General features: G+C 39.1%; 1 protein-coding gene across 2 annotated transcripts in view; it reads left to right on the top strand.

The window, feature by feature from the left end:
* Nucleotides 1–25,467, top strand: part of PHEX (phosphate regulating endopeptidase X-linked) — a 106,865-nt gene that overhangs the window by 8,035 nt on the left and 73,363 nt on the right. For both annotated transcript variants that reach the window (XR_010385380.1, XM_026120672.2), the window contains exons 4-9: nt 16,122–16,208; nt 17,289–17,515; nt 19,652–19,720; nt 21,165–21,281; nt 24,110–24,193; nt 24,504–24,649. Coding sequence is in view for 1 of the 2 variants with exons in the window: in XM_026120672.2 (XP_025976457.2) it covers nt 16,122–16,208; nt 17,289–17,515; nt 19,652–19,720; nt 21,165–21,281; nt 24,110–24,193; nt 24,504–24,649 (730 nt within the window). In the remaining variant the exon portion in view is untranslated. The remainder of the gene's footprint in view (nt 1–16,121; nt 16,209–17,288; nt 17,516–19,651; nt 19,721–21,164; nt 21,282–24,109; nt 24,194–24,503; nt 24,650–25,467) is intronic.

The following is a 25,467-nucleotide window of genomic DNA, read 5'->3' as shown; positions in this document are numbered from 1 at the left end:
AACAAACATTAGTGTAGGACAGCACTCCCTCTGTCAATGGCCAACAGCAGGAAAAGAATGTAATAGGGCAAAAATAGAGTGATATTTTTCTGCATACTTAGCTAGTCCTTCCAGTAGGCAATTTACAGACTTCCGGAGATGGAAGTTATTTGGGTATTCTGTTTTCTTCAAGTTGCTTTGCCAGGTGGCAAATAGGATGTCTAGGTGTGTGGCTGCCATTGAAATACCTGGACTATCATCAGTGAAACGGAAGGCGGCTTAAGGATGTCTGAAGAAAAAAATAGCCTGAGGTGGAAACGTGTAGGAAGGGAGGTATTTTAATCTATGTATGAGCTGACGTTGTGCTATACCCTGCAGTAAGGCCACCACACCAGGAAGTTCCACAGACCAACTGGAGAAGAAAGGTGACAATTATTGTTAGGTGGGAAAAACACACCAGATTTTTGTGATCGTCACTAAAACTATGAGTCATTCAGAGGGGAGATGTGCAAGATTTAATGTTGCCCTGGATGTGCCTGAGCATTGTATACCTTAAGCATGTTGTTGATATATTAGTTGACATTTATAACAGCCTGCTTGCGCTCACCACAGAACGGAGATCAGTCCTTGGATGTTGTGTTTAAAGAGATCTATTGCATTTATTATTCTGTTATGTTTTGTTTATGTGCATGTGTGTATGTATCAAAGCCCTCTCCACTTGCTTTCTTCAGTCATATCATATTCAATCTTCACATCATTAAATATTTCAAAAGCTGCATTCCGTTTCAGAGTATGAGTTTGGGAATTTCAGCATGGGATGCAATCTAATGACTGCTGTTTTAAGTCTGCTCAAGATGTCACAACCAGACGAAAAAATACAGCCAGAGCCTGTTTTAAGTTATACATTTGCATTGTAATTGTTCTGCTGCGAAAATAAGAATGTGTTAGATAACTGCATGTCCTGTGTGTACCACAGCCACATGTAAGCCAGATCTAATTGAATGTAGAATAGCAAGCTGTGACTCTCATCCTTAATTTCTTCTTTTTACAGAGACTAATCAAGGGCATCATGCTAACCCGCATATTTTTATATGGTTTTCTTGCTGCAGTCCCCTTAGAAGTTGCTAATCCCTAGCTAGGAAGATACAAGACAAAGAAAGAAACATCTGAGTGAGAAGTATTTGCTTAATGGCAACTCCATATCAAAAAAGCGGTGTAATAAAGACCCCGATAATTACTTTACCAGGACGCCTAAAGTGCTCCTTAGCAATGTACAGGGACAAGGATGTGAAATGTTGGTCGGAGTAGAGGAGCTGACTGAATATAATATTTGTCGTCTTCTCCTTAACTTTTTATTTAATAAACCCTCCAAAATGTAAATGGATAGATTTCAGTGCAGGTGGCTGAAATAATGAGGCATAACTTCAACCTCTATGTATGTTTATGATTTAACTACAATTGCTTTATTTAATTAGTTTGACTCCCAGTTATTCATCTGTGGACTGCTCATCCTAGCCATCAAAAGTTTTAGCAAGATGAAGTCCTTTTGCATAGAGGAACATATATGGCAGGCCAGACTTTGGAAGCCAGTTTAATCTTTCCTAAAGAATCTCCCTGTTTGACATTCAACAGATTAAAAAATCCCCAATCTTTAAAGAGCCGATTATTACGCAAGTTCTATGTTCTGAAATATTTATCATATTAAAGAAAAGTATTAATCTTAAAGTGATAACATGGCTTGGCCAGAAAGCCACATTTTTCATATTTGATATTCTTTGATGGTGTGGTATAGATGGAAGTACTTACTCAGGCAATATATTAAAAAATGATGTTACTTCAAATAAATTATTTGGACATCTGTCTGTTTTCTGATTCCTGAACGTTCCTGAGTCTTAAGCAGAAAGGGAGTTTGGGTATTTTGCAAGCCCTGTACTTAGCCTTGGTTACACAAGGACATCTTCAGTCTTCTGTAAATTTCATTTTATGTTCAGGGGCAACCAACCTGGAGGAAGATCTTCCAGTTGTTAATAGATAGCCAGTGAAAGAATTAGTTCTGGCTTACCAAAAAGCAGCAAGTGTAGCAGCATAGCGTACCAAAAGCCTGCATTAACTGTTGCTGTGTTTGAGAGTGAAGCTTCCCTTTTCTTTTGAGGATGCAGACACACAGGAGCCCAGCACTTGACTGTCAGCTGCAAGAAAGGGAAGAGCACTTTCCCTGTCTGTGAAGGCTTTTGGTGCTTTAACTGGGAATTGCAAAGAGGAATGGTGGGCTGGGTTAATGGAAAATAGCTGACGGCCAACAGGCAGTAGATTTCTTATCTCACATACCTCTGACTGACTCACTGAAGAAAAAGGACAAGAAAGGTATATTTCAGAGTTCTTCTAGATTTGCAAAACTTAACATGACAGTTAAAATCCTATTTTTGTGTAAGAATTTGGGTTTATAATGGATAGGAATATACAATATTGTTTGCTCCTGTGTCTTTCTCTGGCTGTCTTAGGAAGGACTCAAACTAAAACTGTATCATCATTTCCCTTTCAATTTCTTTCCCATCCTTCGTCTAAGGGTCACTTGGATTTCTTTTTTAGTCTCAGAGAAACTCACAAGCCCCATGTGAAACTCACTGTGATGTCCTGACTACACAAAATGGGTAAGATCCCAGCCCAGTGAAAGCAAGGCTGGCACTTTCCTTGGACATCAGCAGTAATAGGATTTCATACCTCGTGGGAGAATGTACAGAAGACAGTTCTAGATAGCCCAAGTTCACAAAGAAGATCAAAGATGAGGTAAAAGTAGAGTCTTGTGCTTTCAGTTGTGACTCAGATTCAGGTGACTGACAGCTAATATCTTCAAATCTTTAGGTTAAAATTTCTTGGTTCCTTATGGAACTATATTGGTGAGAACCAAGGTGCTTTTCCTTAGTTAATCATTTCTGACTGGACTTAATTGTGCCTAACTTGAAGCGAGCCTTTCTTTTGCAGATGCACTACAAGCACATTTAAAGGTGCCATAGTTTGTTAGGGATGACCAATTTTAGCACTGATGGGACTATGACATAGCCCATGGAGTCTTTCAAAATGGAAGAAATGGTTCAAGTTTGGCCCCTGTCACATGAACAAGAGCTATTTCAAACTGCAAATGTTTCAGCTTTACACTGTGTCAAGGTTGCAATGTCTCTGCAAGTTAATAAATGTGTTTCACTTGCCACAAAATTTCCTGAAACTATTTCAACTTTTCTGTTTTGATTGGTGACCTTAGTTAAGAGTTTAGGAGCACTGTCGTCTTACCATTGAAGTGCAGGTGGCTTTTTGTGAATAATTCCAAACTGGAAGCCTGAGGCAAGTAAATGAGTACCTATCACCTGTAGTGAATGTTGATCATCAGCCATTTTATTTTCTTTTCTCTGAAGTCTGTAGAACAACGATGTGCAGCTTTTTTCTTTTTTTTCCTCCAAGTGACCATGCAGGAAGCAATTAAAAACAAAGCCTCTCCAAACATTCTTAAATCTCAGCATCACAAAGGAAGTGATTTAAATTCCATGAATACTTTGTGAACATGTCTTTCAGGCTTTTAAATTTAATTTATGTCTATGGAAACCACTGTATGGATTAAGTCTCCATACTGATTCTGGTCCAATGAGGCACCTACTTCAGACTAATTTGCTGTGCTAAGCTTTCTAGCATTGCTGTTTGCTGAATGAGAGCTGCTTAAATAAAGTGAGGAATTTCCAACATGGCAAACTGAAAGAAATGGAGGCCTTTTAGGAGGATATAGTGTATGGCTTTTTAAAGGCATGAGACAGGGAGCAAACAAAATAACTTAGCAGTGTAGACAACTTTTCCCAAGATAAATTGCAAGGATTTTCTTTAGAAAATAAGTTCTCCTTTAAGTAAATGTAGGAAGGCAAAAATATCTCAATATTGAAATTTGTACTATTTTGACCATAATTTCGTCCTTTCAGACAAATCCCAGAAGTCAGTATTGGGTGGCTGCTGTACTGCTCAGAGGACTGGGTGCTGCTGGGCTTCTGTTGGCTTCTGTTCTCCCATCCTTTGACAGACACATGGTTGGGATCACTAGGATGGTTTAGATATCGCCTATGACTTCTGTAATGTAACACCTGTAGGTTTCCATCCCCACTGACTTATCTTGTGCTATTTAGTTATTTGTTCCTTAGAGGTAGCTTGTTGAGAGTTGTTCCAAATACAAGACAGAGAAAAGCAGCAGCAGAAGAAAGGACATTGGAAGAATATTTATGCTGCTGCCTCTGATAATTTCTCGTTGGACCTCATGTGGGGTCCTTGGCAGTCCACCTGCTAGGTTGCCTCTGGGACACAAATCCCAAGATTTTCACAGTGCCTGGCCTGACTGTTCTGGAGCTCAGGCCCTCAGGGGCGTATTTTGAGGAGAGCTCACTTGCTTTTTCTTATTTGGCTTTCAGTGGTAAGAGGCTTCTGGAGCATTGTTTCCAGCATTTCTGTCTCTTGCTGGACATTTCTGAACAGTTATTTATGCTCAAACTATCATTGTGATTGTTTCTTCCTTAGCAGGTATTTTGTTTCCAAATCTCCATATCTAGGAAGAGGCCTTTCTTTTCTCTGAAGCTTCATGCTGATGAGAAATGATAGTGAAAAGTGATGAAAATGTCTCCTAGTTATCTAAACGCAAGACTCAACTCCAAGATTTCTGAAATTCTTTGGTGGTGTTTCTGGGAGTGGTCTTCACCAACTTTGAAAATGGCATATTTATCTAAATGTAAGAGAAATCAGATGTAGCACAAGTCAGGTAAATCTCTCTGGGCAACAAGTTAACAGTTTGATTTTTGATAAAATAAAGTACCTGAATCGAAGGTGGAGAAGCCAGGACTTTTTACAAGCTTTTGCGGCTGCTTGAAATTAAAGCTGCTTGAAATTAAAGCTGCATTTGTAATGGGTGCTTTTGGGAAACCATGAGTATAGAAAAGAGATCATTTTGGTTCCTGAATGAAGTTTAAAGGCAGCACAGTAGCTGAGCCACAGGATTCCCACAACGTCTTCCTGGTCAGTAGACCAGAACACCATCTTCCTAAGACTCTTGCATCAGAACAGGTTTAGGTTAGGTTTATATCACTCTTTCATTCTATACATGACACAGTCTTCAAACTAGATTTATAGTGAATCTCTGTTTCAGCTGTTGCCTGCATCAGGATGATATATTTATATCTTTGGATATTTAATTCCAAAATTGCTATATGACTATACTTTGTACTGGTAATTTTGCAGAAAGAGGCATTCATTCCTTAAAAAACAGCAGTCTTTGACATCTGATTTTTCCATATTCTGTAACTAAAATAAAAAAAATAATTATGCAAGCACATGTTGAAAATATTATATAATCAAGTAAAGCTTAATGCTGGCATTTAACACAGAGCTGCATTTGTATTGTTACAAACTGGGATCTTACAAATTTCTGGCTTAAATGCACTATAAACTAATGTGTCTATTCTTGTCATCATGTCAGTGTTATCCTCTATAGCATGATGCTGAGGGAGTTTACTGGCCATGATACTGCTCAAAAGATTGTATAAGATATATTACCAAAATCAGATTTATGAACAAAGGCTCTCATATTGCCATAAGATGATCTGCCTTCTTTGTTATAGTTTGTGTACAATTACATTAGTTGACTTTTGCAAGAAACTCACGAGATGTGCTTATCTTTTCATATACAAACTCAGAGAATTTACAAGATACTAAAATTATGGCCACAAACAGCATTGTCATTTAGGAAATGTTCTGTATATTATGTGACTGAGCACCATTAGAAAGCATTTATGTAAGCACAGCTGTCCAATTGCCATTTCCATGAAAACTTTCAAATGGTTGAAACTGATATTCAAAAACAGAGAAATTTCTTCTGGGAGTGGGGGAATCTAAAATGATGCCATATTAATCAGGTTTATTTGTATAAATGCAGTATTCTTTCAGGAAGTTCACATTTGGAAACATTTGTTTGATTCACTTCATTTGCACTCCTTGGGAATAGGAAACTATATGAATTGATTAATTACTAAATCTTCATAAATTCCTATGGACATGCATATTAATTACATCCTCATTAATGCAGAATTAATTCATAATGATTAAGTGTTCTATCAGAATGTCAGAGAAATTGATAATGATGGACTGGTTATTTTCAAGTGTCACTTGACTATCCAAGGTGAGATGGAAACTGTCATCAAGAAATAGGCTGATGGACATTAATTGTATCAAATATGAAACATGTTTGCCAGAATTGATTAATGGTGTGTTGATTATCATTAAATGCCTTTTCAAAGGAGGGAAAAAAAGAAAGGCGGTGCAAACACAATTTATTAAAACAAGGCAGGCCTAGATTAAGGCACCAGCTCCACAAAAACAATTCTGAAGAAGAGACTCCTGGTGCTGCAGAATAAATTCAGTTTATATTAAAAAAGTAAAAGAGTTGATGCAAATAGCAGGTTTTAAAATATGGAAACTCTTATACTTAGGGAATATCTGAATCTGTGCAAGCCAGAATCAGCCCTTCCAAAGATGATCAATAGCCTCACTCATTAGCATCCTAGATGCCTTCTGCCCACCAAAGAGATGGGTATACAGCAGGTGGTAGGACAATGTAGGTTGTGTCTAGTGCTCTGAAGGTAGTGGAAGGCTGATTACAGAAGGGAATGCAAAATACATGAAAGCAGAAATAGTACATGCTTTGGTGAAATTTGCTTCATTATGAGCATCAGAAAAGGCAAAAGTATATTCACTTGCTGTTTAGTTTACATCAGTGCAGAGTGTGGTTTGATGATAGAAGCTGATCCAAGACTATTCACAAATTTAAGATGGATTTGCCAAATAACTTCACTTGAATTTTTTTTTTTCTTTTTGGGGAGTATAATAAGAAGCTGTGGCAGGGGTTAATTTTGGTGATGATCATATCAAAGGGTCTGGACAGATGTGGATCTTTCGTCTCTCAGGATATCATCTCAGTTGTGAAACAGTAGGCTGTGTGGTTGCTCTTTCTTGTTCTCTCCAGTTGAAACTGCTTTACTTGGCATAAATGTTCTAATTGCTGAGTCAAAGGCAGTAAGTGTTCTTCTAAGTGATTTTGTTAGCCTCGTAGTTCAAGTACTTCACTTTCTTGGTGGGACATAGAGCTCCTGTTCCTGCCACAATGAATATATAGTTTCATATAAAATAAAATAATTCTGATGGTAGAGATGAAAGAAAAGCCAACCCAGAAGTCCCTACATCCCAGTAACCAGGAAATCTCAAGATATGAGAGACATTCAGAATGAGCAAATGAGCTTCAAATTGGATCTCCAGTTTGTTGAGGTTGAACAATGGGTTTTAATTAGCTCAAAATTAATATTTTTGTTTTGACAAAGAGAATGCTCTCCAGGTTCGATCGATGGTGCATATATGTTTTTTCCAAGTAAAGTGAATTATTTTCATGTACCTGTTTTAAATATATGTGAGATTTAGCTCCTTTATCTGTGAAGTTAGCTCCTCAATCATTCACCCTCAAAAATGAAGATATTCTTGTAGGGCTATATACTCACAGGACAAAAATTTTAAATGATAGATTTTTATGGAGAGGAAACTTACTGGTGCCTATGGTATTATTTATTTAGATTTTTTTCCCCCTTCCCATAGCAGCTTCTCCTCCCTCCCCCTACTTTCTTGTAGACCCAGATGCAAAGCTTTATTTGGGCAAGGATAGTTTTAAGCATACAGAGATAATCTTTTTCCCGGTCTTCGATACCAGTTTGTTTTTTCCATTTATAATTAGCAAACAGTAGAGGAATCTGGGCCATAATGCATTAGAAACTGAAAATAGGCATTTGCAAAGTGCATTTAAGTAATTTTTGTAGTGCATGCTTCCCTTCTAGACCTTTCAAAGTGAGCAATATTACAGCCACCAACTAAAACAACCCAGAAAGAATCTTAATGTTAGTAGAGTGCTGATTTTTTTTTTAAGAATTTAACGACGCTAGTGAGACTAGTGACACTAACTAGACTAGTGAGTGGTTTTAGTAGTAAGGGAGTGCAAATTAAGTATTCAAACAGTGTACTCTTATTTTGGAATCCTGGAAGCAAACTTTTATTTAAAAACAACAATCACTTGCAGCAGACTATAAAAAGAGTTTGGGAATGTGAGCTCCAGACTGTGTGTGTCAGACTGTCCACCAGACACCTGAACTAGCAACAAGCACTGGAGAGCAAATAGCAGAAGCAGTAATTTGAAGTTAAAAAAAAAGAAAAAGAAGTCTATATTACAGGGAAGCTCCCAAAAAACAAATATTGCTGCCTACTGGTTGTTAGCAGAGAAGATGGGTTGTACTATACACTGAAGTTGTGTAGTAGAAGAAATTCTTAAAAGGAAATTTGTTTTTAAGGCATAAAAGAATTTAATTAATTAATCAAGCCCTAAAACTACATACTTGAAAGCTAATTTTGGTTATGTTGGTGTCGGAATAGAGCTATAAATAGGCTTCTTTCCTCTCCACTGAGGTTTGCCTTGATGGTGTCTTGCAGTCTTTCAGGCAGGCGAGAGCTGGCTCATCTGCCAAGGCTTTCAGAGGCAAAGCAGCTCTGAAATGAAAGCAAGTGTAGCTGCATTAGTGCAGACACCTGACCTGAGCTAATAAACCTTTTAGGAGGGATAAAGTTCTGTTGAAACACTAAACAGAAGCACTTGCATTCTGAAGCAGGGGGTGATGATGTGTTTGCAGGATTGTTCTCTGAGAGAATTGATTTAATTCTAAGAATAATTTAATCTTGGCTTGACCATACTTGTCTTGTTGCTGAGAAATATGTACAGCATTGAAATATGTCAGTAAAGTCTATTATTTCCTCTGAGAGCCTATATATCAGGTTATCCTCTTTTCAGAGTTTGTAATCTGGATTGTCTGTGTGGCAGTCTATCAGACTCAGATTTTCATGTAGCAAGTTGGAGAAGTTACCATGGGTCAAGTGATCGTAACAGTGTTGTGCATAATTTTAGATGCTGTGGCTAGTGTTTTTATTTTGAAGTAGAACATTATACTCCTCGTAGGCCTTGGTCCATAAAACTCACCACAGCCAGCTCTCCTCTTAACCCCAGACTTTAAGGGAAAAAAAGGAAGTGGAAACTAGATACACTAAATGAATGTCAGCTGATCCCAAACCATTTTGAAATAATCACTCTTGGAACAAGTCAGTTTGCATGACTATAATTAAGACTGTATGTTTGTCCATCTATGACTTCCATAACAGCAGCACGGTTCTAAACTCTTTTTTTGTGCCCTTTGCATCTTGGCCAAGTCATTGCTGTGCAAGAAGGCTCCATGAGTCGTAATAAACTTGGCTTCTTCAAATCCAGTGCACAGGGAGTTTGAAGAAATTGCAGTATTTTGATACAAGTATTTGGGTTCTAAGGCTTATGATTGCTTATCAGGTGGCTCTTTTGACATAGCTCTGTGCAAAATAAATATGTGGTTTAAGAGTTAGATGTTCCTAATCTAACTAGATCATAATCATAATTACATCACAGCTCAGGGACTCAGTCGGTGGCATTCTGTACACATGTGTGTGTTTTGTGTGTCCCGTGCTCAACAGACAAGCATTTGCCACACGTACCCATATTCTTTGGTGCACACTTGCCCCCTGTTGATGCACACTTGCTCCCTGTTGATGCACAAAGTCTACCTCTGTTTCCTTCCCCTGTGGAGATGATTTTGAGAGGAATAGTCACTGTCAATATATAACAGTGATTAAGTACTATTTTCCTCTTCCTTTAAGCTGAAATTCCTCACAGGAGATCCTTAAAACTTTATGCTGCTGGCCTCAGAAGATATCCTGTAGATTTCCAAAAGATAACTTGGACTTTCCCTTCTCACAGAAGTATCACAGAATAATACTATCTGGGGAAGGACACAAAGCTTGTGACTGATAGCTGGAGGTGGGTGAACAGTGCTTTTAGTTCTTCTCATCATACTGAAAACCTGACCTCTATAGCAGGAGGGGCTACAGAGGGGTGCGTGAAGAACAGTCTTTCTTGCTTAAGCATTGAAAGAGAAATCCACCCTGTCTGTCATTAGGTATTTCCAAAGAAACCTTTTCTGCAGACAGAATTCCTGCTTATCGGTTTCAGAAACTAAAGGTCACTGGATCTTGGGAACCGATAAACATACAGTAGGCAGTAAACATGTGGCTGCTAGCTGCTGATACCCAAACCTAAGGGGGAGTATGCTGTTGCGTTGGGCTTTCATGAGGGCTGATTGTGGGCATGCCTGAAGAGTGAGTGTGTTCTGCCTTTGGCGGGGCACGTGACCAAGTATGAGTTTCTGAGCAGCCTTTGGGCACCTTTTTGGATCTGCTGCTGATTTCCCTTGTGATGCATGGCAAAATGTTTTGGAGTCTGAGGGATACTGAGCATCATCTGGGCAATGCTGAGCAACTCCCACTATCGCTGATGTTAATGGGAGTGAGGGACATCAAGCAGCTCCAAAGGACTGGGCTGTTTGGATCAAGTTCAGCAAGCTTTATACTCACAAAGGAGCACCACTGAAATCAATAAAACTCTGATGCGAGTTAGATAAGGAGGCATTAGCCCTCTGTGGCTCACTTTCTTTATCTGTAACAATGGAAAATGTTGTATCTATTTTGTCCCATGTGTCTAAGAGTGCTTTGAGATCCTTATCCTAAATGTATAGAGTGCAATGCCAAGAGCAGCTGTTAGATTATCTCCTGTGATCTGATGTGTGTCACAATTGATTACATTACCCACGTATTCAGCTCAGTAACCTGTGTTGGGATAAAATATGATTCACATAGGGCTAACGTTTATCTTCTGAAAAAGCATCTAGTCTTGAAGATGTTAAGGGGGAGAGAATCCAATGTCCATTGGTTGTTTGGCTCCAGTGGTTAATCACTGTCACTGCTGTATTGTTCTTCATCTTCTAACTGTAGGCTCTCCCTGAGCCTTTTTGCTAAAGATCAAAGTTCTCTTTGGCACCAAGCATTTTCTAATGGTGAGGTACTTGCATATACTTTAGTCCCATCACCCTTCCACCATCTTTTGTGACACTAAACAACCCACGCTTTTTAAATCTCTCACTGCATGGCATTTTTATGCAGTTCTCAAGCCACTCCAGTGAAAGAAAAACACAAACAATTGTGATGTTTTTCTGCACCCTGTCCAGCTGTTCAGCACTGGTTTTAAAATATGGACCCCAGAAGGGCACGCAGTGTTCCAGCCTGTCTCACCAGCCTGTGTGCAACAATAAGATCAGCTCCCCGCTTTGATACTTTTCTGGTTTTGCCATCCAAGACTGCTCTTTGCTCTAGCATTACCCTGGGAATTCATGCTGAACTGATTTTCTGCTTCTAGCTTTTCACTCCTTCAGGGTTACAACTTGCCAGGAAATGGGATGTCCCCTTTGGATTCTTCTATAGCACTTCTTGTTTAAAGTCTGAATGTATTCCCGCTGGAATAGTCACACATGCAGTGCTTTTTCTTCAAAGTACAAAGCATTATAAAATATTTCAAATCATCATCAGATATCACTGTACAAATGTTTCAGTTTGCAGCTTCCACATATAGCAAATGTTTGTTAAAAGGATCAGAGAAAATGAATGAAAACAAAAAAAAGGCTACTATCTTCACTAGCACAATATATTCTCCATGTTTGTGGTTGGGAAGTGGGTAAAACCTTACATTATCTCTCTAGAGCAATTAGTAAACCTAGCTAATCACATAGTTGAGTTGCATTCCTGAGAGAGGCTGTATAGGTAGAAAACTGCTTGATAGCACAGAATATATACAGTCTGCCGATCAGGACTCTAATAATTTAAATCTCTATTTTCAATCTGAGTACATGGAATACATGTTGCTCTTTCCCACAAATCTGACTGTACAAAACCTTTTTCATGCATTCCAGCTCAGACAGGGAAAGAAATACAGCATTTCTCAGTACTGTAAATAAAATTAGGGGCTGGGGAACTAAAGTGAAGCTGTGTAAGACAGTAGGCTGGAAAGTCAACAATGGCTAGAAATGGAAAGTAAAATTAAAGGTAGCATTTAGCCACAGGACTATTCTTAGCAACTTTAGAATAGTTAAATATATATGTATATATACACACAGACACACACACACAAAAGGCAAAGCTTACTTTGTAAAGTGAATTGCTCTCTTTAACAGTAGATGACTGCTATTTACCGTAGTGTAGTCAGTCTCAGGAAGTTTGTCTTTTTTTAGCCCTCTAGTCCTAGAAAAGCACTGTCTGAAGGCAACTTAATAAGAATCTTCCTTTCTTCCCTTCTCTCCTCCCAGTTCCCCCATCTGGCTGTGTTTTTTTTCCCTGACTGCCTGTCTGAGCACCTACAATTCACACCACTGACGATCATTGCCAACTGTGGCCAGTTTTTTTGTTTGTGATACCGGGGCTTTGTACTCTGTACAAGAGCTGGGGAGAGCTGTGATTTAAGCCTGTCTGACCTAGGTTGCCAGAAGTAAAAGAACTCCGATTTGCAGTGGGAACCTCCCCTGCCTTCAGCCCGTTGGTAAAAGAAAAGGAACAATGAAGCAGTCTGCAATCTCAGGAAGTTTAAGATAACCGTGAACACCTTTAAGCAGTTTCTGTGCATGCAAGTGGCAGTCACTTAATGAGGACAAGTATGTTATTTCACCATTGCAGAGCAGAATTATGGACAGGTTTTGACACTTGCCATAACTAAGTTCTTTTTGATGACAGATGTAAATTTTGTGGCTGAGCATCCTGTGCACACAGAAAGACCCCCTTGATCCCTAAGGAAAAAAAAACTATGGAATTAATTTGAAACCGAAGGAAACAAAAGAGGTGGCTGAAGAACAAGAGTTGCTTTGCTGTAATAGCCATCCAAACTTGTACATTATATTTGGCTAGGGACAGGTGATCAGATTCTTGAGCTGCTGCAGGTTAGCAAGTTGCTGCATGGCCATGCATAAGCCATGGTTACAGCTTATATGCATGCCTTTAAATTGTTGTGAATAAAGAAAAAAAACCACATGAACTTTAGCTTCATGGTGGTTTAATCTGTATTAGTTCTCTTTGCATGTGCTGGTGGTTTTAAGCTACCATATTTTGCTTTGCATTTGCAATGGTCTAGTGATGCAACCCAGTACCAACGATAAGTTGTTAAGTTGTGATTGCTGCTGATCACTTCTGATCATGCATGATGAACATGATTTCAAAAATCATGGAAAGATCCTGTGCACTTTCAGAGGGTTTCCATGTTTAGCACTAACATTTAACTGGGAGGTAACAAATGGACTATTGCTTCTAATTGTTTTTATATCATGTGTTCTGTATGTTTCACAGTCCAAAGCATTTGTCCCTAAAAATTTCTTATTTAAAGATTAAGCTAAAAGATATTGACAAAAGCTGAATAAAATTTCTCTCATAATCAGTGAATCCAGTGAAGAACATTTTTTTCCCTATTGAAACTGTTTATAGATCAAGCTGAAATCAGTTAACACTTGGAATCCGAAAGTGGAAGATTACTTTGGGAAGCTGGAGCTTTTCATTTAGAAATGATTTTTTTTTTCATTCAGAAAATGATCTGAATTCCAATTTAAAAAAAAAGTTGCAAGAAAGACAAAACTCAATGTCCATCTTACTGCTGAGTGAATTGCTTTAGTCAAACCACTGGTAACCCTGCACACTCTACCTTGGCTGCACTTTTTAATTGCAGACACCGGACTTAAAATTCTGTTAGACTCAACTTCTCAATAGACTCACACAACTACATATGCTCTCCCAGCTAGAGGTGACAGCAATCACTTGGAATGGCAGAGTAGGGAACTAAACAGCAGGTCTGTTACTTTTTCAGCGAGTATCTCATCAGGCAGGACATTAGCTGACCTGTGGCAGTCTTTCCTTCCCATCCCTTAGGAGGCTCGATATGTGTTGCTTTCAATCTGGTACAGAAACAGCAAATATCTGAAGACATTAAAATTTTACCAGTTGGAAAGACTATTCCCCCACCCAGCTATACTGAGAGTTGGATTTTGTCAGAGGTGCTGGGTTTCTTGTCCGTGGGATACCAGCTGGCATTTTCCACCAGTATAATTGAGAACCTGAAAGGCCGTGTGAGACGTGAGAGCTGTAGCAGTGCTCAGATGATAACTTTCTGCACTGGTGAGAGCGTGGGGAGGAGCTGCTGAGGCAGGTCTGTCCAACTCGCAGAAGTTCCTTGGAGAGCAGCAACGCTCAAACCCAGCGGCAGCTGCAGAAGTGCGGAGCTCGGCATGCACTGACCGTCAATGTTAGGTACCCTTGGTGGCGGGTTGCAGCCCATGCAGAGCAGTCAGGTACCATGACTGGCTGCTTGCACTACCTCACCTCGTTAATTTAAAGCTGGCTTTATTCGTCTACACTAGTTACTATCACAGCAGTGACTTCCTTTCCACAGATACCCCAACCTGTAGATAGATTCATTGATTATCCATATTCTTGATTACTATGCTGCACTTCTCTCTTCCTTCTCTTCTTTAAGAAGTCATCTAATACTCAAGGGCCTGTAAGATAAATATCTTTTGTGAGCTAAATTGGAGCATTTCTAAACCTTGTATTTGGATTTTAATTAGCTAATGCAGAGAGCACATGGATTTGATCAGTGTTCTGGATCTGAGCTTCTACAGTTTTGTGAAAACTTGGGGCTAAGGCTGAGGAACCTCCTTAGTCTAAAGAGCATTCAAGAACCACATCCCCCACTTCAGTGCCCAGACATAGAATTCAACCATCTTGTTAAGGCTTTCAGGTATGGATGGCGGATTTTACATAATCAGAATCAAGGATTTTCTTCATAAATTAATTCTGAGGAAATTGGCAGTGTCTACTGCCTATATCACTCTTTGCAATAGTGCAAGGAGTGTCACAGCTTCATTCTGTAGCAGAACAAGGTGATTCGATGGGAAAACACCAGGTCTGATTTTAATAGGATTTTATACAGTTGTATTCATAAAGTTGATTTTGTTTTATTCGATCTCATCCATTGTCTCTCTCCTGAGTTTCAGCTAGGCTTTAGCTATTGAATTTTATTAGCTTCAAATTTCATGGCTGTGCAGCTCACTGTCAAGGAACAGAAGTTATTGCAATGGCTTTAACTGGAGCGTATTTTTTCATCCTTATTTTTATGTAGGTTTGATTTATGATTGCTTTTAAAATTCTTTTCTTAAAACATCAACAGATCTGATTATTCTGTTCAAAACTATGCATGCTGGTGTCGGTGACTGGTATTATATTGTGTTTAAGAAGCTGAGAAATATTAAGAATTTGAGGATTTTAAACCAAAGGTGCTGTGAATGCTGTCCAGCAGTAGATTTAGGGAAAATCATATCCATAACTGAAGCGAAATGATCTCATTATATATGGCTCAAGGCAGCTGAGAGCTGACTGCTGAGATTCAGATGCATGTTGCATGATATTTCCCATCCATAATATAATGCGAAGAATGCAAGATTTGTTGAGAGAGGGGATAGATACGGAAAAACTAGGGTGGCTTTCAGGCACAAAGGGAGCTGGCACCTATAGTGAAAGGGATATAATACAGTTGTTCAAACAGTAGTTCAACATTTGACCTGCTGTGTCATTTACAAGACTGAGGTTGTTGTGTGTTTGCCAGGCAAAGGGGGAGCTCCCTGCTGCTTGCAGCCACAGCAGAGCTGGCACAAGTGAACCTCAGTAGTCTTGCTGCTGGGATCCTGTCATCTCCTTGTTTGGACTCTGATTTCACAATATGCCTGCACCAGAGGCTAAGCTACTTGAAAGAATTCTTGCCCTCCATCCTGGCTATGGTTCCCACCCTGGCCCCACAGTTTCCTGTCCCCTCAGTTTGCTGACATAGCTGTTTGTGAAGATGGCAATAAACCGTATCAGTCATCTGGCTTTAAAATAACGCTATTAAAAACCAAACAAACAAAAAAGCATTCTGTGTGAGGGTGGAAGAAAGTGAAAATGCATCTTATGTTTGTGTTATTGCTTAAGAAAACACATGCGGTACCTCATCCTTAATTACCTATGTGCTAAGATTAAAGCAAACACTGAGACAGGCAAACAGACAGTACTTACATCTTTCCAAGGTATTGAAAGAATGTCATTTCTTTTTTCAGCATTGCTTGAGAAACCTATCAGCAGAAGACGGGACAGTGAAGCTGTACAAAAGGCCAAGATCCTTTACGCCTCCTGTATGAATGAGCGTAAGTGTCCTGCTTTGAGAGGGACAGCTGTGTGTTACTTGTGTTTGTAAAGGCAGGCCCTTTTGCTCTCCGATGAATGCTGTGAACCTCCATGCAGACACACAGGTTTTCCCTCCTGGCATTCAACTGAACGCAGGAAGTCCTGTGTCTGTTTCTGAAGTCAGCTAACATTAACTGCATTAAGGCAGAAGAAATAAGTTTTGCAGAGACATCTGCATGTCAGGGAACTGTGAAAGGTTACTTACCTGTGCAAAAGGATACTAAAGCCGTGTCGTGGGAGGTATTGTCTGCTAAGCCAGAGGAGCCCGTTGTTTTTGGAGCCTCTGATGGAAATTTTACAGCCACGGTGTGTCTGTGAACCTGGGGCTGTCAACACCCATCCGTGCAGAAATATTGTGAGGAAAGGGATTTAAAGGAAGTTGAATTTTAACTCTTGAGTTAGCTGAATGTCAAACTAGTTTGGACTAGACACTCTATAGCCACACCCATACAGCACTCTTCCTGAGCTCACGGACATTGCTGCAAGGTGATCTATGCTAGCTTGGACATGACACCATGTTAACATAGCTATGTGGGGGAGACCTGAGTGCTGGGGGAGTAGATTTTGTCTCTTAAAGTTTCCTTTGTCCTTCTGGATCTCTTTCAGAATTTTGTTAACCCTATGCAGGAAAGAAATTTTTCCTTCCAGCATGGTCTGAAACTGGCTGCTGGCAATTCGGACGATCTGCCCCAAAGTCTTGGTGATCAGATATTGACCGCTCTAGCCTTGATTACGCACAGTAACCCCTTCTCAGAACCAGTTAAGTCCCTCTACTGGTTCCAAAGCAAGGAATACTTTTTTCATTCCTTTCATTCCTTTTTTTAAAAGGCACTGATTTGCCCTGTATTCCTTGATCCAGATAAAATGTGACATGACTCTTCTGCTTCTCTGTTCCCAAGTAGACCAGAGGCATTAGGTTTCAGCTGTTGTGTTTTGTCTTGCCTAGAAATCGATCAGTGTCAATAAATCTTTGTGCCTCCTGTGGCTGCTACTGGATTTGAATTGTCTGGAAAGTAATTGTTGTCGCTTGGACATTTCAGATAAAATTGAAAAAGCCGATGTGAAACCACTGTTAAGTATACTGAAGCATTCACCTTTCCGCTGGCCTGTGCTGGAATCAAACATTGGACCTGAAGGACTGTGGTCAGAAAGGAAATTTAGCTTAGTCCAAACCCTGGCAACTCTTCGTGGTCAATACAGTAACTCTGTCTTCATCCATTTATATGTGGCTGCTGATGACAAGATGTCCAGTCAATATATCCTGAAGGTACAATACAGTAGGCTTCTTTTCATGGTATTTTGTGATCTCATTTTTTAAAATGCATTCAGGAATGTTTACATTTAAATTGTTGCTAATATCTACTGACTTATAGATGTACATAGGTGCCAATTTAGGGGAATTTAGAAGAACTAGATACCAAATGCTTTTGAAGAATATTTGTGTACAGAATATTCTCTCCTGTCAAATGGCCAAAAAGGTCAAATACGTTCCATGTCAAATAACGTCCAGGGTCTGTGTGTGTAAAAATGAGATGGATATCCAGTCTTGGGTGGATTCTGGATGCTGCTTGTGACTCATCTGTTGTATGAAGAATGTTTTTGTCTGTGAAGACGAAGAATGGTGTATCAGTAGCAGATATTTTGAACCTGAGATATTATTCTTGTGCTTATCTTGTGCTTACATAGCACCTTACAACACAGAGGTGTCCCAAACATGTTCAGACCTGAAATACAGGATTTACTTACCTTTTTACTGAACTGCTATTGGTTTTAAACTAACACATTACCAGCTGGTTAACAGTGTGTGGCATTAAATAATGGTTTAGATTAGTGAGGAAAAGACAAAAAAATGTTGCCTAGCTGTAGTCTGAAGACACTTCAGAGAGAATTGTAATCATTACTCTTAGATGTCATCATAGCAAGCCTGAGAGCCTGGGCCCAAATATGTTGTTGTTGTTAATGATGTAGAGATGAGTATCCAGAGCAGACCAGTACTACTGCAGGAAAATAGTAGATGAAGCCAAGAGTGAAGGGGCAAAGTAGAAAGTTATTACACCATTTATCACACACACATACACAAAAAAGATCCTTACATTGCTAGCATCTTGGTTAGCTGCAGGAATATAGCCATATTCAGGGATCAAACAACAGCTGACTGTGGTGGTACTGGAGTCGGTGTTGATTTTGGCTCAGTTCTTTAAAATGTCATTTGTCTGAGGCATTTGTCTGGTATGAAATTGCAAGGGTAACTTTTCCCCATCTCTAGGACAGTCTCCCAAGTAATTAAGTCAATGGCAGATCAAGTTTCCTGTATTAAGGAAGTGATTCTGCTAAGATGCTGTTCAGGTCTTGTCTGAATTGCTTTGGCTTGAGATTTGCTTCAAAGAACTGAAAGAGTAGAATCAGGAGAGGAAACAGTTAGGTCTCTCTTGGACCTTTCAGTCCAAGTCACCTCCCAGTGGCAGGTTTGGAAATATCCTTATTGTTGGTCTCTTGAAAATGAACTACACCTAGTAGTATCTTTGCGCAATATGCTTAGTAGTACCTAAGAATTAGGTATCTAAGTAACTAAATACACAGTTCAGTATGAATACTGAATTCATACATGGTATTAATAACTATATTCCTTAAGGTAATCTGTTTTTGTTAATTTGATTAAGAACTTGATTTGCAGTAGGCATCTGCCAGCCAGTATTCCACTTTGTCAACATTTTAACAAATTCTCGGGAGTGCAGATGTACCGTGAAGTATTTCAGACTGCTTGTGAGAACAGCTCTATTGCAAAATTCATTTTTCCTTGTTCAGCATTTCCAGATCATGAATGGATGAGGAAAAAAAATAGAAGCTCCAAATAAAACTTTGTTCCGAATTCAACATGATCTTTTTTCATGAGGGCCGAAGAAGTTGGTTCACTTTTTTTGTTTATTTCTCGTATTTGTGCTTTCTTGGTTTCAGCTGGTTGTCAAATCTGACTCTTAAGCCAGGAAAATGCATAGGAGTATTTAAAGCAACGGCCACATAATTGAAATAGACCGAAGTGTCTGAGGTTTGCTACTGCCAGGACATACATCTGCAAAACATAGGAGTATATTCTTTTTACTTTAACGTGCTGACAGAAGGTGATACTGTTTTTTTCAAAGAATCAGAATTACACTGAGCACCACTCCTACTCTGCTATTAATGAATCATTTGTATTATTTTGTTTGTAGTATATTTTAAAGCTTAAGAACCTCAGTCAATAGGGAAAAGATGACATTTACTTATTCATTCATTTGAGATTCTAGTTTTTTTTATTTCAGTGAATTCCTAAAAATGTAGAAATATGAAATAGGCTGTGGGCTTTAGATTTAAAAAATACTTATGAATTTAATTATTAAATACTTTTTCCTGTTATTTTTAACAGCTAGATCAAGCAAGCCTATCTCTTGCATCTCGAGAGGATTATCTAGAAAACACCACAGAAGCTAAATCTGTAAGTACTATTAACTTGAACTCCATGTAATCATTTTTGCTTGGTAGCGTGGGTTTTCTTCCCCTTCATGGCTGCTTTTGGTTTGTTGAGCTCTGTACTGAGAATGGGTTGTGGTTTGTTTTTATATTTTTCAGGATATTTTCTATTAGAAAACACCACCACCACAAACACTCTTGAAAAGTTTCTCACACCAATGTAATTTTTTCTAAGATTTGGTTTGTCTCAGTTAGGCCAGAAGTCTGAACACGTTTCAAGTACCATTGCAGATTACTATAATCTAATTAACCTGAGTTTACTTAACTAAGGAAAGAAGAATTCCTCAACAGATTAAGTGCTCATTTCCTCTTCCTCCCCCCTCTCTTTATGATTTCTTAGTGCTCTGCTATAGCTTGTCAGTAAGTTTCTTGCCACTTTTCTGCAGACAGTAGTCGTGAACTGGTGATGTTTGTCAAAGGGTTTTAGGGTATGTATCAATATTTGACAATGACAATACCTTTTTCCGCTTCACTTGGGGAAGAATTGTGGGTAGTATCCGGCACATGTAGCCCAAGGCTCAAAGAAAATAACCACTCAGATTTTCGTGGGGGACTAGTCCTTGCTATTAAGGTTTTACAGTTTAGCTTCCCTTTTGTGTTCCCTGAGAAGTCAGTGAGTTTTCTAGCTACATCTGACTAGATGATGCCAGAATCCAAAGAATTGTATCCTCTAACGAGATAAAAACTGGTAATGTATTGGAATATATTCTGCTCTTGGTGGACTATGGGCCAGTAGGATTCAATAAAAAGCAATCTGATTCCTCAGAAACCTCTGAAAGATAATGCCAGAGGGGAGGTACCATGCACATAGTTACTGTATCATTACATACAATATATTTTGCTAACACTTGTGTATACACAGACTAAATTATGCTGTATTAGTATAGCCAGGGGAAAACCAGAGCACTCTAGCAGGTATGTCTTTGTAGTGCCACGGCACGGATACAGGAGGGAGAGAGAGGTCAAAGAAGTGTCGCTTTATTTCCCTATCCTCTCAGCCAGTAAACTTATAGATGTAAGTACTTCTTCAGTCCTGCACTGATTGCAGTATGAGTTTGCATAAAGTGTTTGTGTACACACATCCATGATGTCTAATGGCATCATAAGGGCTGTAAGTGTTTTCAGTCTAATCCAGAAGTGTCATTTGCATATCTTGAAATTTATACTCAGTGAACCACAGAACGTATTTCTGTCTCTCCTGCACAGTGTATTTATGGGGTTATTTCCCCTTTTCTCCTTGATAAAAAAGCAGGCATTCAAGGTAAGGAAAGTATTACTTTGGTATGGTTGCACAGGCCTAAAAGTACAAGGTATTCTGTTCCTTACTGTATCTGTGCACTTGCGACCTACTGCTACAGCTGTGTTCAAGAGCAAATCCAGTCATCATTTCACTCTTTTTCTCTTTACAGTACCGAGATGCCTTTTTGCAGTTCATGGTTGATACAGCAGTGCTTCTGGGTGCAAATGCTTCACGAGCTGAGTCTGATATGAAGTCAGTTCTAAGATTGGAAATTAAAATAGCTGAGGTTGGTAGTTTTCTTATGTGGGACTGGAGCTAGCTTTAAAAACAAAGTGCAATCCTGTTGCAAAGTTGCAAAATAGAAAGTTGTTATATCAACGGCCTTAGCAATAATACTTTTTGGAAGGAGAAGGAAAAGAGTCGAACCTAGTGAAAAAAGGAGGAGTAAAAAGCCCAAAACAAAACAATCTTCCTGTATTACTTAATTGTGAAACTCATTATTTTATTCTGGGGGGATAAAAAGCCCTAACCAAACTAGCCAAATACATTTGGTCCTTTGAAATGTTAGTATTAATTCTGAATTTTGACAGAATTTGAGTCACTGTTGTGCAGCTGATGCTACATTACGATCTATTCAGGAAGCAGAGTGCATTGATTCTCTGAGGCATAGTCTAAAAGTAATACAAGACTGATGTAGGACATTGGCACTTCCTAAGGAAAGCATGTTGATTTTAACAGTACCACAGTTAGTTCCTGAACTGCTTTCTTGGGGTACCCTGGGGGAGAGGACAAGAAACTTCCGAGAGTTTTAATTTATGGGACCAAGCTGACTTTGGTAAAGCTAAAGCAGATTTATATCTGGCACTCAGTGTCTGACTGGTTTACTCAGCCATATTTTTGCCCCTTTGTGGAGTTTAATTTAGGACCGTTGCAGGCCAAAACAGCATTTCTGCTTACCAGTATGCATGTGTTAGTATGTCTGCTGCAGGAATTGAAAATCCCCTAATGCTTTTTCTTCTCCCAAAGCTGGAGAGAAGAATTTCTCTCAGTGCTGAAACCAGCAAAAGTTGGGCCATACTTGACACTGATGTGCACAATTGCCAGCTGAGCTGAGGATTTCTTTGTGTTGTCAAGGAAAGAAGCTATCTTTCCCACTGTCCCCTGTGAAATGCTGGGTCTGCCGTTACTAAAGAAGGCTGTTGCTCAGGACAGGTGATGCAGTGGAAAAATGACTCTTGCCTGGATTCTGCTTTTGGCGTCGAAAGGAGGAAAGGCAGTAATACTTTTTAATGGTGTCTGTGCAGAATCGAGGGCCATTCACAATAGTAAGAAATCAATGAGTTTCCATCTCTCTGCTGAAAGCAGAGATGAAATTTTGTCAAACCTCTACATAAAGCCCAATATTCAGCTTCACTTATTTAGCACCACAGTCCACTGTATAACCTGTCTGGTACTAACGGACAAATACTTCTTTGTGACCCAGCAGACTGGAAAAACAGGAAATGTTTGTTCTGTTTTAGCGATGTGATAAGAAGATGCATTGCTACCTCTGTTAGCTCCAATGCTTTACTTGACAAATGTCTTACAGAGGTTTAATCCACAGATTTAGTGTACATGTGAAGTGCCATATAAGATGACATGGATCATGTAACAGCCCTCCAGGTCAGTAGTGCATATCTTTATGGAACAAGCCATACTGGCTCACAGTTATCTAATTTCCCTTTAGTATGAATAATCCCCCTAAAATATATTCAGATATTAGGCGTAAGTCCAGGGACATGGAATGTGACGTGATTCCTAATGAGCCCAATGGATTATAAAAACATCTTGGTGTGATTTCAAGACAGACCGTCCTGTTTGTTGTCACTTGGTCTTTTACTATACCCCATGTTCCTTTGTATTCATTTTAAGTGAACATACTTAAAGGAGGACTTGTGTGCAAACTCAGGAAGAGAGACAGCAAGAATAAGGGAAGATGCTGTGGACATAGGAAGGAGCGGCATACTTGGGTAGAGCTTGTTGTGTAGAAGGAAGATTACAAGTAGATTTGAATTACTGGAGGAAGTGGGAGAATTTTGGGAGAGGAAAGGAGCAAGTGGGTTCAAGAAGAGTTTAAAGATTTGTCAGATAAATGTGATTTGCAGAAAGGGAGAAGAAAGTCATTTTTTCTGTATGGCTTAAGCAACAGTAAAACCGCAGACGTTTACTGTAGAAATTTTGTTGGAAAATTGCCAATTGTCTGATTAGTCTGGTGTCAGCCTGTGTGTCCTGTTTAAACTGTCCAGGGTAAAGCCTGTTGCATAGGATTTACCTTAGAGCTGGGCTAGAATTACCATCAGGAATTCCTGTATCTCTTGAGCAGTGAGAAAATTTTGAGCTGTATCTATTATTTGGTCTGTATCTCTATTATGGACCAAACTGCCATCTTGGAATCTGAATGTCCCTTGTCATTTATAAACGAACTTACTTTATATTTAGGATTTCTTTTGCTATGTCCTTCGACTTTGGTGCTGCAGTTGCCAAAGACCCTGAGGCCTGGCTCCTCTGCTCATGCAGATGAGAAGCCTGGTTGGGGAATGCTTTTGCTCATGTGTAGCCTATATACCCTGGTTTCCTGCTATGGAAATTGTGATACTGGGGCAAAAGAGGGAGAAATTGGGGCTGTTCCCCCAGATGGGATCAGACCATACATAGCAGGGTGCATGTTCAAATCCAAGAGATGAAATGTATTCCCAGCATCCCCATCTCAGATTTGACCTTTAAAGCTATATAGTTTTGAGTTGGTTTCTATTTGCAATGACAGGATGAATGAATATTAATGGATTAGGTTCTCTTAGGAATCCACAAGCATTTCTTCAGACCAGTTTAATTATACCAATGTGTTCAGAGGAGACATGTGGCTCATTAAATACCCCAGAAATGGGTTAAACTGACAGTGAACTATGTTCCACCTCTCCTAGTTAATTGCCGTCTTCAGAAAGATAATGTCATGAACACTTGGAAAATGAGTGGTGAGATAGTTCTACAGTAGGGTTGTGATGGACAGTGGTAGTGTAAGAGTGGATCCTTGGAAGATAATCCTTGTTTTCATTGCTTTTTTTTTTCCCTCTCCAGATCATGATTCCATATGAGAATCGAACCAGTGAGGTGATGTACAATAAAATGAATATATCAGAGCTTAGTGCCATGATTCCACAGGTTAGTTGGGGATAATTGCAAAATTGTTCTTTTAATGTCTGATCTATATAATCAAAGTTGCTTTTAGTGTGCAGAGAGCAGCATTTTAAAGGAATAACACTAGGAATGTGTGTTATCAGTTATAGCATCTGTTCTTTTAAATACAGTTGAACTTTACTGAAGTTTGAAAACATTTGCTGAAGACTAGTGTTCTAGTTCCTAATTTTTTAATAAGTAAAGCTCTGAAGCCATTAGTCTCAAACATGTGAGTTAATTATTATATCATCTCTCCTCATAAACTGCATAACCAGCCTTTTCTTTGTCATTTCAGTTTGACTGGCTGGGATACATCAAGAAGGTGATTGACACTAGGCTCTACCCTGAGCTTAAAGATATAGGTCCTTCAGAAAACGTGATTGTCCGTGTTCCGCAGTACTTCAAAGATTTATTCAGGATACTAGAAAATGAAAGGAAAAAGTAAGGATCCTATGATGGTTTCACACTTACTCATGAGGGGACATCAAATGCCGGACACTTTCTGGGTTTTTCAGGTGCCCCAAATGTTCTTGGAATTGAGACTTTGTTTAGGCAAAAGATCTGCTTGGTTTCATCTGAATGAGTAGTTAGCTATTAGCCTGTGTGTAGTAAAAGCACCTTTCAAGCACCTTTTTTACTTGAAAGAAAACAGAGGTTGCAGTAAAGCTGCTCTTTGCAGATGGGTTCAGCCTCTCGTACTTGTGTAGGTTTAGGTCTTGTATCTTGCAAAATCATTTGCTTCTGTAGAATACAGCTGTAAAATGCAAGTAGCTCAGATTAGACTTACTAGACATGTGCTTTTCACAGGGGAGCAAGGCAGAGGGCAAAGTGATGAAAAAAGTATATGTGAAGATGACATCCCATTTGGAAACATCTCTTTTTTGATAACATCTAAGTGGTTCTGTGATACTTTGCTCTCTGCTGATGTGTGTTGCCGAGCTTTTTGAAAATGCTAAAATGTTGTCTCCAAAAAATCATTCTTTGTTCATTGTATGGTATGGTCACAACTAAATTTATATTTCATAAAAAAAGAATAATTCAGAACCATTGTTCTTATATTGTTGCTATGCCTCCAATGACAGAATGTTTACATGAATTCATAGTACTTGTAAAAATGGCAAGAAGATCAAACAGTAATAAAAATAAAAATAACTGTTTGTTCTGCTTCCAGATCATCAAACAGCCTTACTTTGTAAAATTCAGACAAATATCTATAGTGTGCCACCACTTTTAATCTACTGAAAAAAGTCTTCTGATAA

This window comes from Dromaius novaehollandiae, chromosome 1 (assembly GCF_036370855.1).
Source record: "Dromaius novaehollandiae isolate bDroNov1 chromosome 1, bDroNov1.hap1, whole genome shotgun sequence".
Classification (NCBI taxonomy): domain Eukaryota; kingdom Metazoa; phylum Chordata; class Aves; order Casuariiformes; family Dromaiidae; genus Dromaius; species Dromaius novaehollandiae.
This window is presented reverse-complemented; position numbering and strand designations above follow the sequence as displayed.